This window comes from Nanorana parkeri, unplaced genomic scaffold, assembly GCF_000935625.1.
Source record: "Nanorana parkeri isolate BGI_ZX_2015 unplaced genomic scaffold, ASM93562v1 scaffold1536, whole genome shotgun sequence".
Classification (NCBI taxonomy): Eukaryota; Metazoa; Chordata; class Amphibia; order Anura; family Dicroglossidae; genus Nanorana; species Nanorana parkeri.
Genome location: NW_017307804.1, coordinates 141906 through 158699, shown reverse-complemented (window position 1 = coordinate 158699; position 16794 = coordinate 141906). Strand labels below are relative to the sequence as shown.

The 16794-nt window shown below is 45.1% G+C and overlaps 1 protein-coding gene across 2 annotated transcripts in view; it reads right to left on the bottom strand.

The window, feature by feature from the left end:
• The window catches only part of ZSWIM4 (zinc finger SWIM-type containing 4), a 27462-nt gene extending 26780 nt beyond the window's left edge, over positions 1-682 (bottom strand). For both annotated transcript variants that reach the window (XM_018570464.1, XM_018570466.1), the window contains exon 1: positions 548-682. In XM_018570464.1, the coding sequence (XP_018425966.1) occupies positions 548-661 (114 nt within the window). In that variant the 5' untranslated portion in view covers positions 662-682. The remainder of the gene's footprint in view (positions 1-547) is intronic.
• Between the last annotated feature and the right edge of the window lie 16112 nt (positions 683-16794).

Sequence of the window (16794 nt, the reverse complement as noted above, 5' to 3'; positions counted from 1 at the left end):
ATATATATATATATATACACACACATATACATATACATATACACACACATACTATACATCTGTAGAATAATAATGGAAACATTGTAGAATGTGATGTGTCAGTTCTAGTTCTCTAGAATTGGTCAGTGTGTATATATAATGTATCTGATGTATCAGTTCTAGTTCTTTGATCACGTGATCAGTGTCATCGTCACCCCGATAGACCCCGCGGATGGCCCCTGTGATTGAACACCTCTATGGAGGTCTATAGATGGCCCCTGACTATCCAGCCGATGGGGTCCGGTGACGGATCCGTCCTCGGATGTCACATCCTCCAGATGATGAATGGAGCTGTGCTGTGGCCGGATATAAATAGATCCGGTGATCGTGTATTCATTCTCCGGCTACGAGAAGACAGGAAATGCCGGACAGACAATCATCGATCACTGTGATCACTCCGATGTACACATCGGCCGATCATCGCTGTAATGACCGGCCACACACCGATGATAGGTCCGGGACAGTCAACGCTGATCGTACAGCCGATCGACGGACAAGGGCGGCTTACCTGCTCGAAGGCCCAGGTCTCGGCCACTTTCTTGGCACTGAGATCCAGCAGGGAGTCCGGCTTGTACCTGGGGGTCAGGCCGGAACACCTCCTCTTAGCGGCCGGCGGCTCCATAGTCCGGTGTGTGCGGGGAGCCTCTTCGGGCTCAACAGAACCAACAACCAACGCGGCGACTTGACCCTATTACAATCCACACTGGCGAGGCCTACTCCTGGTGCGTAATCCCCGGCCTTTCCCACGGGGCGCGGCCGCCTCCTGCGTCCCTCCGCCCGGCCTCTATCTCGCGCTGGCCCCGCTCCACGGCCCCTTTAAATCTCCTTAACAATGGGGAACGCGAGCTTTATCCCAGGAGCTGCGGCCACGCCCCCTCCCGCCGGCACCCGCTCGCCTACTGGACGGCGGCCTCTTTGGTTCTGCATGCGTCCAGCCCCCTTCTTTGATGTTTGCGAGGAACGAGGAAGTAAGTGGCCTGTCAATCAGCGGCGGCCGGGCCAATGAGGCAGCGAGCAGAGGCTCTTTAACTGAACGGATATTCCATATAAGGGAGGAGTGGGCGGGGACGGCGGCTGGGAAGTTATTCATTCATGTGGTTGCCAGAGGTCAAACTGTCACATGTGCAATTGTGCATGTATGTCTGTGGGGAGTACACATGGATTCCTGTGTACTCTGCATGTGAACATACATGGTGCATTGCTATGTGTACTCTGCATGTGCACACACAATGATGTACTGCTATGTGTACGCTGTATGTGCACACACTTGATGTAGTGCAATGTCAGCCCCATACAGCCTGGGACATGTATGAGGAAGCCTGCCTCAGGCTGGATCCACACCACGTGCGTTGCATTTAGCGTGCAAATGCGCTTGCGTTGTCATGCATTGTGTTGATGTGTTAAATTTGTTCAGTTTGGCTGAACATGTCACAAGGTGAGGGGCTGATTGTGTCAGACATTTGTGAACACAAGATCTGCACAGCCCCCAGTTGTTACATGATTGTGTAATATCTGAGCTGACATCCCAGTCCAGGAAGTAGATGATGAACCTGGGTAAGGCCTAAACAAAGATGGCGCCGTTCTTCCGGAGAGAAAAGCAGATGAAGGCATTGTCAGGGGGAGTAATGTGATCTCTATGAGAGGGAATAGATACCTGATGTCGCTTGGCATATATGAACTTAACATGAAAAATATGCTGGGTCCACTTTGAATTAGGACACATGCACACTTGCGCAGTAACCCTCTGTGTATGGTTCAGTGACATACATTGTGAATGGCCCCCCAGTGCACTGTACAGTAGGATGCAACGCATGATGCACCTAACAAAGTGTCATTGGTTGTTAGGACGTTGTTGGTTCACAGTGTCACTGGTTAGTGTGATGCTGTCGGCTGCACAGTGTCCTTGGTTGTTATGGTGCTGTGCAGCAGACAGTGTACTAGCAACCAATGATGCTGTGGGCCAATAATGTCCTAGCAACCAGTGACGCTATGGGCTGACAATGTCCTAGCAACCAATGACACTGGGCAGACAATGTCCTAGCAATCAATGATGCCTTGGGGCAACAATGTCTTAGCAACTAATGATGCTATAAGCCAAAAATGTCCTAGCAACCAGTGACGCTGTGGGCCGATAATATCCTAGCAACCAGTTACACTGTGGGCTGACAATGTCCTAGGAACCCATGATGCTATGGGCTGAAAATGTGCTAGCTACCTATTCTGCTGTGGGCCAACAATGTCCTAGCAAACAATGACACTGTAAGCCGACAACGTCCTAGCAACCAATGACACTGTAAGCCGACAACGTCCTAGCAACCAATGACACTGTAAGCCGACAACGTCCTAGCAACCAATGACACTGTAAGCCGACAACGTCCTAGCAACCAATGACACTGTGGGCCAACAACGCCCTAGCAACCAATGATGCCATGGGGCAGCAATATCCTAGCAACCAATGATTCTATGGTTCGAAAATTTCCTAGCAACCAGTGACACTGTCTGGCAACAATGTCCTAGTGACCAATGACACTGCAAGCCGACAACGCCCTAGCAACCAATGACACTGTGGACCGACAAAGCCCTAGCAACCAATGATGCCATGGGGCAGCAATATCCTAGCAACCAATGATTCTATGGGTCGAAAATGTCCTAGCAACCAGTGTCACTGTCTGACAACAATTTCCTAGTGACCACTGATGCTATAGGTCAACGATGCCCTAGCAACCAATGATGCTGTGGGTCAACAGTGTCCTAACAACCAGTGATGCTGTGGGCCTACAGCATAGTAGCAACCCAGTGACTTGGAAAGGGAGGGGGTAGTGTTTGTGTCAGGGCCCTGCTTCCTCCATGATGACAATGGTCTTAATGACCTCCAGTGTTCTTAACCTTGAAATGGTGGTATTTGTTTAATCATTTTGTCTCAGCCTTAGTGACGTATCAGAGAAGTGTCACATATAACAACATTGTTGCAGGTGTCAGTATCTATGGAACTGTCACCAACCTTTTATGAATTTAGTGCAAGGGTTCTATCTAGATACACCAGGATTGTGTCTCAAGGCCTTGATTAGATCATCCTTGTACTTTCCAGGAACGCCGGTCACTCTTCTCCCCATACAATCTATATCACAGAGATCAATACTCCCTCTTATCTCGCTGGTGCAATATCTACAACAATGTCTTATCACTATGAATCATCAACTCAGCCAAAGGACTATCATGAAACCAAGTAAACCTGTCCAGCAATGTCTGTGACACCCTCATACATGTAGCATGTTTCCTAAACAAGCCATCAATCACTCCAAGGGGGAGGTACAGGCATGCCTCTATTATAGAGGGAGCTTACAGTGTAATTGGGTAATGGCTGACTTATACAGACAAATGGGAGTGTAATTAGTCCTTTAAGTAGCAGGGCCGGACTGACTGACAAGTGAAAGCAGGCTACAACGAGTCATCTACTGGATTCCTAATCTCTGCTGAGACGGCTCAGATTTCGGATGAACGCGTATATACAGTGAGCAGCCACACCGCACCTGTCGAGAGCTCACCATATGCATCCAAACCAACCATATATAATAAGTGCCAATGAAGGAGGGCATGGAATTCTTTATGGAGGGTCATTGTATCCAAAAAGTTCCAATAATGCCAGTTCTAGGCTGAGGAATATTGGAAGTCCCCAGTAACCTCATATCTGAGTAACTCTGGATCTTGGTGTATCACTTTTTGGATTTTTTATACTTTATTCAACAGATTGGGGGTGGGGGCACCATTTGTGCAACTGTGCAAGGGCCCTGTGGGGTTTAGGAGCCCATTTATATAAGATGTGGTGCTGGGACCACCTCCCGTTGACCTGGACATTGCACTTGTAGGTCAGGGAGCAGAAAACCTTCTCCTTCATAATTCCCATCCATTCTCCTGGTTTTATTATCCAACTGATGTATGTAGGACAGACAAAGCATCTTCTTCACCTTTTATATTCTGATCCATAGAGGATAATAAGTCTTTGTACCTGGGCAGTAATTGAATGGGGGATGGGCATGCAAATCTTCAGTGTATGGTCCTGGGATCTGCAGCTCCTCTTCAAGGGGAGGACATGATGCCTGGAGTAGACTGTACACAGACGGCCATTGTGGAAATGTGTATTTATCAGTCAATACACAGAGCGAGAAGGATACACACCCAGCAGGGAGCTCCCAAAACCGCATGCCACGGATCATGTACACAGCAAGATGGTAGGACATCTACCAGACCTTGGAATACATCTGCCAGTCCTTCAACTTGCCAGGAACATCTCCATGTCTTGGCTGATAGGCGTTGGCTGTCTACATATGGCGGATGTCTCTATAGGTTGAACTCGATGGACTTGAGTCTTTTTTTCAATCTGACTAACTATGACTATAACATAAAAAAGGAACAATTATAGTCTACAAGAAATAATAAGCAAAACAAAGAAACATATTTTGCCTTCAGTTGGCCTTCAAAAAAATCGAAAAACACCCTAAACTCTCACATTCCCACTAATAAAGTGTATTTTTAGGCAAAACCTTTTGGGATAGTGCAGGGGAAGGGTGAGGACCCATTTCAGGGTTTGATTCCTAATGCATGCTAAGATGGCCTCCGGTTCTCTCCCCTTCTCTGAACCGCAGCACTAGGCGTTGGCGTACGGCGGCACCACTAGTTTGCCTCGCGGTAAATACGCCCCTGAGTACAGTCCAATATCAATATCTATAAAATAGAACAGCTGCTGTGTTTTGGGGTCCACAATGTATTCCAGAATCCTGCTGCATTCCTTACCGGGCATCACTTTCGGCGTGGGTGCTCGAAAATGACCGCGGATGGCGCCGCCAATACTGAAACCTGTTAAAGATAATATTGAACACACCATATTGAAGTGAAGAACACGTCTGATTATTGACGCTTCATGTCAAAACACATAGGGTCCCCTTCATCAGGCTTGAAATTACAGAATCCACAATATCTCCCTCCATTAGGGATTATAGGCTACCTTGTGAAGTTAGTAGAGGGAGTGTACATACCTTCTACTAAAGCTTTAATCATTCATCCACAACTGCTAACTATCCTAACCTATCCTAGCCACAAAGTAACCTATGGTATACTGTGGACCTCCTAAACACATTGGCTGTCCTATTTTATTGAGCTTTAAGAATAAAATACCATATTGGATTCTACTACCAGCCGTGGTGCAACCTCCCCCCCTCCCCCCCCATTTCCTTCTACATTTGGTTCCACTTGGGACTCCCTACCCCGGTCTCTGCCACCATGTGTGGGTGGTACCTAGAGAGGTCTATATGCAAATAGAGCTTGACTAGGAACACCTACTCACCCAGACTGACACCCAAACATTAACACATTTTGATATTTGCATAACTCCTCCCAGGGCTGAGGGCTCTTTAGTAGAGTACAGAGGCAGGGTGCTGTGATGTTCTGAGGAAGCTATGTACAGCAGCCTTCCCACCACTCCCACCAGCCATGATCTGCCTGTTTTGCACAAAGACCCAGTGATGACATCACTGGGTCTAAAATAAAGTATGAGATGAAAACGTAAAGGTTTTATTTAAACATGTCATTAGCATGTTGATGAGGGGGAGGAGAGGACCCAAAATATAAGAAGATTAAACTTCAGCTTCAAATGCTACTTAAAACTGGACGATTACCAAGATGATCAAAGCCAGCCGGCATTCAGGCACAGTGTGTGCAATCCTCCTCAAACAGAGGTGCGTTTGCAGCCTTATTTGTAAGAGTAACTTCATTAGAAACTTTGCATATTAATGCGGTCATTGCTAACCCCCCCCCCTCCCCCCTCAAATAAAGCCCTGTCCCCTGGAGAAAGCTACAGGCTTCACAGAAGATAATATCGGGCAATGTACTTTAGGATTCTGAAGCTTTGAACTTCATGGTCACCAGCATGGATCCCATTTAAAGATTAGTGCTGTGCATAATTCTCTTTGTCACCCTGAAAATCTTCTGTTTTATCTGCTCATCACGTGCCCCGGTTGTGCATGTGTAAGCTGTGACACCTGGTTCAGCTAACTGTTTTACTGGCCTTCTCTTTAGAACAAATACGTTTTCACCTAATTTGATTAGTGCAGAGACTTAACACTCGTAGAAGACATTTCTCAGCTGACCAACAAACAATATTAGTGTCGACCATCTTAGTTGTGTGATACAGGAGTAGAGGTGTCTATGGGTAGGACCTGGTTAGACAAACCCTAGACCAGCCAGTTTGAGGGCAGGAGACATTGTTCAGATTAGATTGTCCTGGCTGATGGTTTCTGTTCTCATAAGATTAAACATTGGTGGTGGGGGTGCTGAACAGTGTATAAACCATAATCAACTTACACAATGATCATTCTCTGGCCCTTGACTAACCATTCTTGAAGGCAGAAGACATTGCCCAGATTAGATGTCCTGGCTTATGGTTTCTGTTCTTGTGAGATTAAGCCAGGGATGGGGGGTAGAGGGTCTGAACAGTTTATAAACCAGTACTTCCTGTCAATATAGTATGTTTACACCATGATCATTCTATAGAATGATCATTCTTTGGCCCTTGACCAACCAATTTTGAAGGCAGAAGACATTGACCAGATTAGATGTTCTGGCCGATGGCTCTTCTTCTCATGACATTAATTCCGGGACAGGGGACTCAGAATAATGTATGAATCAGCCCTACCTGCCAATACAATATGTTTACACCATGTTCATTCTATAGCATGATCATTCTCTGGTTCAGTCCTTTATGTCAATACAGTATGTTCACACCATCATCATTCTATAGAATGGTCATTCTCTGACCCTTGACCAACCAATCTTGAAGGCAGAAGAAATTGTTGTCCAGATGAGATGTCCTGGCCAATGGTTTCTGTTCTCGTGAGATTAAAACAGTGTTGGGGGGGAGGTGTCTGAACAGTGTATTCACCAGTCCTTCCTGCCAATACAATATGTATACAGCATGATCATTCTATAGAATGGTCAGTCTTTGGCCCTTGACCAACCAATCTTGAAGGCAGAAGACATTGTCCAAATGATTAGATGTTCTGGCCGCTGGCTTGTGTTCTCATGAGATTAAGTCGGGGGCAGGGGAATAATGTATGAATCAGTCCTACCTACCAATACAATATGTTTACACCATGTTCATTCTATAGCATGATCATTCTCTGGTCATTGACTAAACCAATCAGAAAATATTGTCCAGATTAGATGTCCTGTTTGTACACGTGGCATATTCGCTTCCATTTTTAGATTCTCGTGTGGGACTGTGCGTCAATCAAATGTAAAGTGGTAATAAACCTGCAAATCTTCAGTGGCGGTAATAAATAACAGAATGCTTAGAAAGCTCTCATTGCTGCATGTGTGGCTGCCTAAATCTGGCCATACGCTGGTAGATGTTCGTATGAGCGATCATACATAAAATCTCATCAGAACATTTGATAATGCAAGAGGGAAACTTAACGAATGTTTGTTTAATTTTAACATTCAGTTTTGAAATGAACGGAGTTTCTTTAACCAAAACCATGTCTGTTGTTAGAATTTAGGTAGTTTGAGAAAAATTCTCCATCCTGCTTCTTCGATTTTTTTCATCACTACTTTCGAAATTGATGGTCAAGTTTACCCCATCAACTATTAGAAAAGTGAATGAACATTTTGAAAACACATTTTTTCGAATACAATTCTAACCATGTATGAGGCTCAAGGCTGGCCATGCTTGCATGGGGTGACACAGGAAGCAATGCAGGCAAGCGTAGGCACACGTTTTAGCATTACAGTCAGAACTCACCTCCCATTGCTGCCAACTGTCTTTACATTCCAGGGCTAATCACAGTTATGATAAATACCTCTCTGTGTTGTTATCTATTGACCTTCACTTGGAGTTTTAAAGTTACTAAACATATGGGATCAGCCGTTAAAATTTAGTGTTGAATTTACAAAATCAGGAGCTACTGTATCAGTGCTCACAATTCAGTGTCAATGTTTTCTCAGGGCGAATTGGAATGACACTAAACTTAGGAGTTAAATCTTAAAAATACATTCAAGGACCTTAACTATTAAAGGAGAACTATGAGGTGGGTGCTTTTCACTCACCTCATAGTTTTACCCGACCTGTGACAATGAGACTGTCACAGGTCGGCTCAGTAGATCGGGAAGTGAGCGAACACATACCGGCGTTTGCTCACCTCTCGATCCTGTCACAGCTCTCTGAGGGGCTGGATTCCCCCTCCCCGCCAGCGCTGACTGGCGGAACGGACGGGGGAGGGTACAGCTGGCTCTGCCTCTAGATAGGCAGAGCCAGCTGTTAGTCACGCAGCTGGGTTGATCCCGGCATAATTGTCAAGATCCGTTTCAGCTGTGGCGTCTCAGTATACCGCAAGCAGCAGCTCGCGGTATACTGAGCCTAGGGTGACGGGAGGACGCTAGTTTGTGTCCTCCCGTTACCCTAAGGAGAACTATGGTGAAAAGCCTTAACCCCATAGTTCTCCTTTAACAGAAATGTATCTTATTTGTGTATCACTCATCTGTAGATCCTCAAATCATCTCTGAATTGGTGCTGACACTGTCCTTCCTTCTGGAGGGTGGCTACTTTAGCTTGGAGCGGTGACTACTTTACAACACACACAGGGACCATAGTCACCGCTCCAAGCTCACTCCCATGAGGGACTACAATCTCAATACAAATGAGTAAACTAAACATGAGATTGTAGTCCATCCCGGGAGCGAGCTTGGAGCGGTGACTACTTAACAACACACACAGGGACCATGGAGAACAGAAGTAGTCACCCTCCAGAAGGAAGGACAATGTCAGCACTAATTTGGAGATGATTTGAGGATCTACAGCCGAGTGATAAACAAATAAGATACATTTATGTTCATAGTTATGGTACTTGAATGTATTTTTTAAGATTTAACTGCTGAGTTTAGTGTCGCTTTAAGTGTTGGGGGAAGGTTAAAGTAGTATTAAACTCTCAATCTTTTTTTTAATAATAAAGCCATATCCGGCATACAATATATACGGTACATTGCCCAGCAAAGTATTTCTTTACACTTTTACCCAACCATTTGCAAGGGAAAGGAGCCACCCTAAAACAGGATATCTGGGCCAGTGTTCAGGGGACCAGCTGATTCATTTGTCCATTGTAAGTGATTTTGTCAGCATTTTGAGATAGCTTAAAAACCTTTTGACTTTTTAATATCACTTTAAGTGTTAAGGGCTCACTTCAGGGGTTAGATTGAATGTTAGGTTAGGGGTCAAGTGTTATGGGGAGGGTTAGGTATCAGGGGTTAAGTATTTAGTTAAGGTCAGGGTTCAAGTATTACGGTGAAGGTTAAGGTGAGGGTTAGGTGTAAGAGGTCAAGTGTTATGGTAACGGTTAGGTGTCAGTGTTAAGGTTACGTTAGGTTAAGTCTTCATGAAAGGGTCAGGGATCAAATGTTATGGTAAGAGTTAGATGTCAGGAATCAAGTGTCATGGTGAGGTCTTAGGTGTTAGGGATCAAGTGTTACAGTAAGGGTTAGGTGTCATTGTTCAAGTGTTATGGTGAGGGTAATGTGTTAGGGGTCGAGTGTTGCAGTAAGAGTTAGGTGTCAGGGGGTAAATGTTGGGGTAAAGGTCAGGGATCAAATGTTATTCTAGGGGTTAGGTGTAACTAGTAATAGTTTAGGTGTTGGGGTAAAGTATTAGGATGAGGGCTAGATGTCAGGAGTCAAGTGTTAGGATGAAGGTGAAGTGTCAGGCGTAAAATAATATTGTAAAGATGAGTTGTCCGTAGCCATGTTTTAGGTTTGGGTGCAGGGATAAAGTGTTAAGGTGAGGGCTAGATGTCAGGAGTCAAGTGTTAGGGTGAGGGTTAGGTTGTAGGAGTCAAGTGTTAGGGTGAGGGTTAGGGTGAGGGCTAGATGTCAGGAGCCAATTGTTAGGGTGACGGTTAGGTGTCAGCAGTTAAGTGTTAGGGTGAGGGTTAGGTGTCAGTAGTTAAGTGTTAGGGTGAGGGTTAGGTGTCAGTAGTTAAGTGTTAGGGTGAGGGTTAGGTGTCAGGAGTCAGATGTTAGGGTGAGGGTTAGTTGTCAGGAGCCAATTGTTAAAGTGATGGTTAGGTGTCAGCAGTCTAGTGTTAGGGTGGGGGCTAGATGTCAGGAGCCAATTGTTAGGGTGACGGTTAGGTGTCAGTAGTTAAGTGTTAGGGTGAGGGTTAGGTGTCAGGAGTCAGATGTTAGGGTGAGGGTTAGTTGTCAGGAGCCAATTGTTAAAGTGATGGTTAGGTGTCAGCAGTCTAGTGTTAGGGTGGGGGCTAGATGTCAGGAGCCAATTGTTAGGGTGACGGTTGGGTTTCAGGAGACAATTGTCAGGGTAAGGGCTAGGTTTCAGAAGTCATTTGTCAGGGTAAGGGCTAGATGTCAGAAGTCAAGTGTTAGGGTGAAGGATAGGTGTCAGGAGTCAAGTTTTAGGGTAATAGTTAGGTCTCAGGGCTCAAGTGTTAAGATGAGGGTAAATCCCAGGTACAGTCCACTTTATGTACCTGTGTGGGGTGGTTTATACCCACGACACTGGTTTAGGGTTCAGACAGGGGACGGTTGAGTATTTGGGGATAGTTAGTGTTAGGAACTAGAAGGAACACTAGGGTGAGCTTCAGGATGTACATATATTGTCAGAACCAAGAGCTTCAAGCCTAAAACTAACAGTGCCAAGCCGAGAACAATTCTGCTCTTATTTATAGCTCAGTAAGCGTCTAATATTTGGGTATATAGTGACGTGGGGCCTTGCCAAATAAAACGTTCTATAATGAGCACGGATAGGTTGGGGTTGGCTTACTAAAGTACAGTTTGACTCAGCTTAGCCGTGTTCATTTTAGTCACCCAGCCATGTTCAAAGCAAAGCCCTGTCTCTTTTAAAATTCCTTTGCACATGACTGGGCCATCAAAGCCAACACAGGTTTACATAGCAAAGTGAACAATGTACTCCTGTTGTAAATCACACAATAGCCAATGGTTCCTGGGATTTGATTTGTATGTAGTCCCAGCAATGTTTTATGCAGATTCAGCCTGATGACTTCAGCTGGACCTTGGCCGCATGTGTATTATGTCTTGCGTTCAACAAATAGGTAAATGCAGGCTACTATGCATGCTTTACTATGCATTAGTACTGGAGATGCTGCTTCTTGGTGCTTAAAAAGCAGCTTCTGCAAAGGAGCAAACATAACACCTACAGACACTCAGGTGGTTTCAACCAGGGTTGTGTGTCTCAGGGTGACCACCAGGGCCGGATTTCCCACAAGGCCACCGAGGCCTGGCCTTTGGGGCGGCAAAGAGTAGAGGGGCAGCACAGTCGCCGGGCGTGGAGTTTTTTTCTACAATTAGCCCTGCTTTTTTCTAGAGTTAGCGCCTGTGTGATAGCAATAAAGTTAAGTGAAAAAAAATGTAAATAAAAAAAAAATTGATAAAAAGTAAAAACAAATGTTGTCACCCAATTCTACGCAGTGCATGAAAAAGAACCCTCATGGCAGGGTCACCAGGTATTGCCAGGTATTCTTTTACATGTTTACTCACTTGCACGCTGGCATTGTGGTGCAAGTTCATGTGCGTTTTGATGCGTGACAACGTGCCAAAGAACAGAGTATGCGCTGCGTTACACACACACCTATTAATTTCTAATGACACCCCAAAGCACATACATGCTTAAAAGAAAGAAATGCGTCTTTGGTGCACCACAACTTATGCTAACAAAAAACAAATGCATTGCCTTGAGGTGCACTGGAAAGAATGACATTTGGCAGAGTGCTAGGTCTGTGGACAGGCATTGAGGGCCCATGGGAAAATAATGGACCCATTTCATGCAACGGGCAATGATGCATCAAAAACCAAACATCAATAGTTCCTTAATGAAAGCGCAGATTTAATATTTAGAAAAAAACAACTTTTGAAATGATATTAACCTCTCTATGACAGCATAACGCATACACAGTGTGTGACAGCACAGTGGGTGGTCCCCAATGGTCAGCTGCCGCATATATGCGTCGCTGTGTTGTTCTGAGGTGCAGTCAATCCGCACCCCCCCAGAACTGTGACCAAGCTGTCACAACAGTTCTAGTGATAACTAAAGATCTATACAGAGGAATCAGGACCTCCTTCCTCCTGCTGGTGATCCCTCTAGTGATAACTAAAGGTCTATATAGAGGAATCAGGACCACCTTCCTCCTGCTGGTGACCCCTCTAGTGATAATAAAGGTCTATATAGAGGAATCAGGACCACCTTCCTCCTGCTGGTGATCCCTCTAGTGATAATAAAGATCTATATAGGAGGAATCAGGACCTCCTTCATCCTGCTGGGAACCCCCCTAGTGATAATAAAGATCTATATAGGAGGAATCAGGACCTCATTCTTCCTGCTGGAGATCCCTCTAGTGATAACTACTGATGTATATAAGGCAATCAGGACCTCCTTCCTCCTTCTGGTGATCCCTCTAGTGATAATAAAGATCTATATAGAGGAATCAGGACCTCCTGCTGGTAATCCCTCTAGTGATAAAGATCTATATAGAGGAATCAGGACCTCCTTCCTCCTGCTGGGGATCTCTCTAGTGATAACTAAAGGTGTATTTTGGAGAGTTAGGACCTCCTTCCACCTGCTGGTGATCCCTCTAGTGATAATAAAGATCTATATAGAGGAATCAGGACCTCCTGCTGGTAATCCCTCTAGTGATAAAGATCTATATAGAGGAATCAGGACCTCCTTCCTCCTGCTGGTAATCCCTCTAGTGATAATAAAGATCTATATAGAGGAATCAGGACCTCCTGCTGGTAATCCCTCTAGCGATAATAAAGATCTATATAGAGGAATCAGGACCTCCTTCTTCCTGCTGGAGATTCCTCTAGTGATAACTAAAGGTCTATATAGAGGAATCAGAATCTCATTCCTTCTGCTGGTGACACCTCTAGAGATATCTAAAGGTCTATATAGAGGAATCAGGATCTCCTTCCACCTGCTGGTAATCCCTCTAGTGATAATAAACATCTATATAGGGGAATCCGGACCTCCTTTTCCTGCTGGTGACCCCTCTAGTGATAATAAAGATCTATATAGTGGAATCAGGACCTCCTTCCTCCTGCTGGAGATCCCTCTAGTGATAATAAACATCTATATAGGGGAATCCGGACGTCCTTTTCCTGCTGGTGATCCCTCTAGTGATAATAAAGATCTATATAGAGGAATCAGGACCACCTACCTCCTGCTGGGAACCCCTCTAGTGATAAGTAAAGATCTATATAGAGGAATCAGGACGTCCTTCCTCTTGCTGGTAATCCCTCTAGTGATAAAGATCTATATAGAGGAATCAGGACCTCCTTCCTCCTGCTGATGATTCCTCCAGTGATAATAAAGATCTATATAGGAGGAATCAGGACCTCCTTCCTCCTGCTGGAGATCCCTCTAGTGATAACTAATTATGTATATAAGGCAATCAGGACCTCCTTCCTCCTGCTGGAGATCCCTCTAGTGATAACTAAAGATCTATACAGAGCAATCAGGATCTCCTTCCTCCTGCTGGTGATCCCTCTAGTGATAATAAAGATCTATATAGGAGGAATCAGGACCTCCTTCTTCCTGCTGGAGATCCCTCTAGTGATAACTAATTATGCATATAAGGCAATCAGGACCTCCTTCCTCCTGCTGGAGATCCCTCTAGTGATATCTAAAGATCTATACGAATCAGGACTTCCTTCCTCCTCCAGGAGATCCCTCTAGTGATAACTAAAGATCTATACAGAGGAATCAGAACCTCCTTCCTCCTGCTTGTGACACCTCTAGTGATAACTAAAGGTGTATTTTTGAGAGTTAGGACCTCCTGCTGGTGATCCCTCTAGTGATAACTAAAGATCTATACAGAAGAATCAGAACCTCCTTCCTCCTGCTGGTGACACCTCTAGTGATAACTAAAGGTGTATTTTTGAGAGTTAGGACCTCCTGCTGGTTATCCCACTAGTGAGGCACCTCACAGTTTTACTCAGAGGTCAATGACAGAGGACAGAAACACTGCCAGGTCTGAATTCACACCAACTCCAAAGCTATCATGTAAATGAGGGAAGCAGGGAATTTTCTGCAGAGCACATACAAAATGGCCGACCCTTCTAACGATAGGAGTGGAAATCTTTCCGGCTGTGTATTACACAGGATATGAGAGTGCTCCACTAAGGACCACTCGTTAGTGAATAAAAGAAGCCCCCCCCCTCCCCGGCTCATTTACATGAGAAGCCCCCAAGGGGGAATGGAAAATTCACATACAAACTCATTGTCTAAGCCGTCCCTTTGTGTGGCCTAATTAATCACTTTATGTGAGTGGAGACATCACACACAATACACAAACACATGTGTACACAGATACACAAAAACCACAGACAACCCTGCGACCAAGAAAAGAGCAAACGCAGGAGTCCTCACCACTGCTGTGGAGGGGATCAGGAGCTGTTATAAAGCAGGGGTGAGAAGGCGGAGAAGGACGGGCAACTTCCTGACAGAAATCCCCAAACAATGATGGATGACGCAGGGAGCAATCCAGGACACCCTTCATCCCTGGGCCCGGAGGACATGTATGTTGGGCCCTGGATTCAGCAGGTGAACTACAAGTCTCAGCACGTGACTTGACCCAGGGAGCAATCAAGGACACCCTTTATCCCTGGGCCCAGAGGACATGTATGTTGGGCCCTGGATTCAGCAGGTGAACTACAAGTCTCAGCCCGTGACTTGACCCAGGGAGCAATCAAGGACACCCTCCACCCCTGGGCCCGGAGGACATGTATGTTGGGCCCTGGATTCAGCAGGTGAACTACAAGTCTCAGCACGTGGATGAACTGGAGCTTATAGCATTGCAACAGCTACTTGAGGAATCCGATCCTGTAGTATGTAGTATCCCATCCCCATCCAAAGGGTTCGTTTACCGTGCTTATTTGTAATGCACGCGTTCCCTACGTTCCCCATGATAAAAAACAGTGTCCCATCTTGACGTTGCATTTTCAAAAATGGCCATTATGATCTGCATTCTAGTGCATGCGGAGGCTCAGCAATGCATTATAACATGCAACAGGTATTAAGAAGTCTTGGTCAACCCTACCCAGGGCCGGATTTCCCACAAGGCCAACCAAGGCCCGGCCTCGGGGCAGCAGGGAGTAACGGGGCAGTAACGGATTAGTGGAAATATTAGATGGCGCCTTAGATCTGGGGAACTGTTATTCAGAATGGCCCAGTGGACTGATGAGAAAATCGGATCACAAGATACAAGGTGTCACGTGGGGCAAAAAGTAGAAGAGTTGTCAGATTTTGTCTCTGAGATTATTGGACGGGAAACCCGATACATTGTTCAAAAATATCTCGTCAAATGTTTACGTGTTGATCCAAAAATATATACAGAATACCCCGTTCATTAGGAATAGAGCCGCCCAGGGGTGAGGTGCTCGCTGGCCATAGAAGTAAATTGTAAGGTGTAGAGATTTTCAGCATTAAAAACAACCAACTGACCAACCAATCAGAGTCTCCTCTGCACGTTCCTGGTAAAGAAGATTACTTAGAGGAGAAGGAGATTAATATTTCACGGATGAAACGGAACAGCCGATTATCTAGGAAACTGGATAAGGGACATCCAATATCGCTGTACAGAGGCCCCTCCAGCCATTCTTCCCTAACAAATGGAGGAGCCGTGATTTGAGCCCATCTGCCGTGTCAGAGGTTATCAATGGGGAAATTGTAGAGAGTGATGCCTTAAAGGGCCAGAGAACACCAGAGCTTTCATCTCAACTTCTCTTCAATCCAAAAGATCTAATCTACATATCTATCCATCCATCCATCCATCTATCCCTCTCTCTCTCTCTATCCATCCATCCATCCATATCTCTCTCTCTCCATCCATCCATCCCTCTCTCTCTCTCTATCCATATCTCTCTATCTATCTATCTATCTATCTATCTATCTATCTATCTATCTATCTATCTATCTATCTGTCTGTCTGTCTGTCTGTCTGTCTGTCTGTCTGTCTGTCTGTTGCCTTAAAGGGCCAGAGAACACCAGAGCTTTCATCTCAACTTCTCTTCAATCCAAAAGATCTAATCTACATATCTATCCATCCATCCATCCATCTATCCCTCTCTCTCTCTCTATCCATCCATCCATCCATATCTCTCTCTCTCCATCCATCCATCCCTCTCTCTCTCTCTATCCATATCTCTCTATTTATCTATCTATCTATCTATCTATCTATCTATCTATCTATCTATCTATCTATCTGTCTGTCTGTCTGTCTGTCTGTCTGTCTGTCTGTCTGTCTGTCTACTCCCTCTCTCTCAAATCAAATAAGCTTTATTGGCAGGACCAAATTTTAGCACAGCATCCATCTCTCTCCATCCATCCATCCCTCTCCCTCCATCCATCACTCTCTCCATCCATCCATCCATCTCTATCTACATCCCTCTCTCTCTCTCTCTTCACCTCTCTCTATCTATATATCTATCTATCTATCTATCTATCTATCTATCTATCTATCTACCCCCTCTCTCTCTCTATTATCCCCCCCTCTCTATATATATATTCTCTCTCTCTCAAATCAAATAAGCTTTATTGGCAGGACCAAATTTTAGCACAGCATCCATCTCTCTCTCTCTCTCTCTCTCCATTCATCTCTCTCCATCCATCTCTCTCTCTTCAGATCTCTCTCTCTCTCTCTCTCTCTATCTTCATTATCTCTCTCTCTCTCTCTCTCTCTCTCT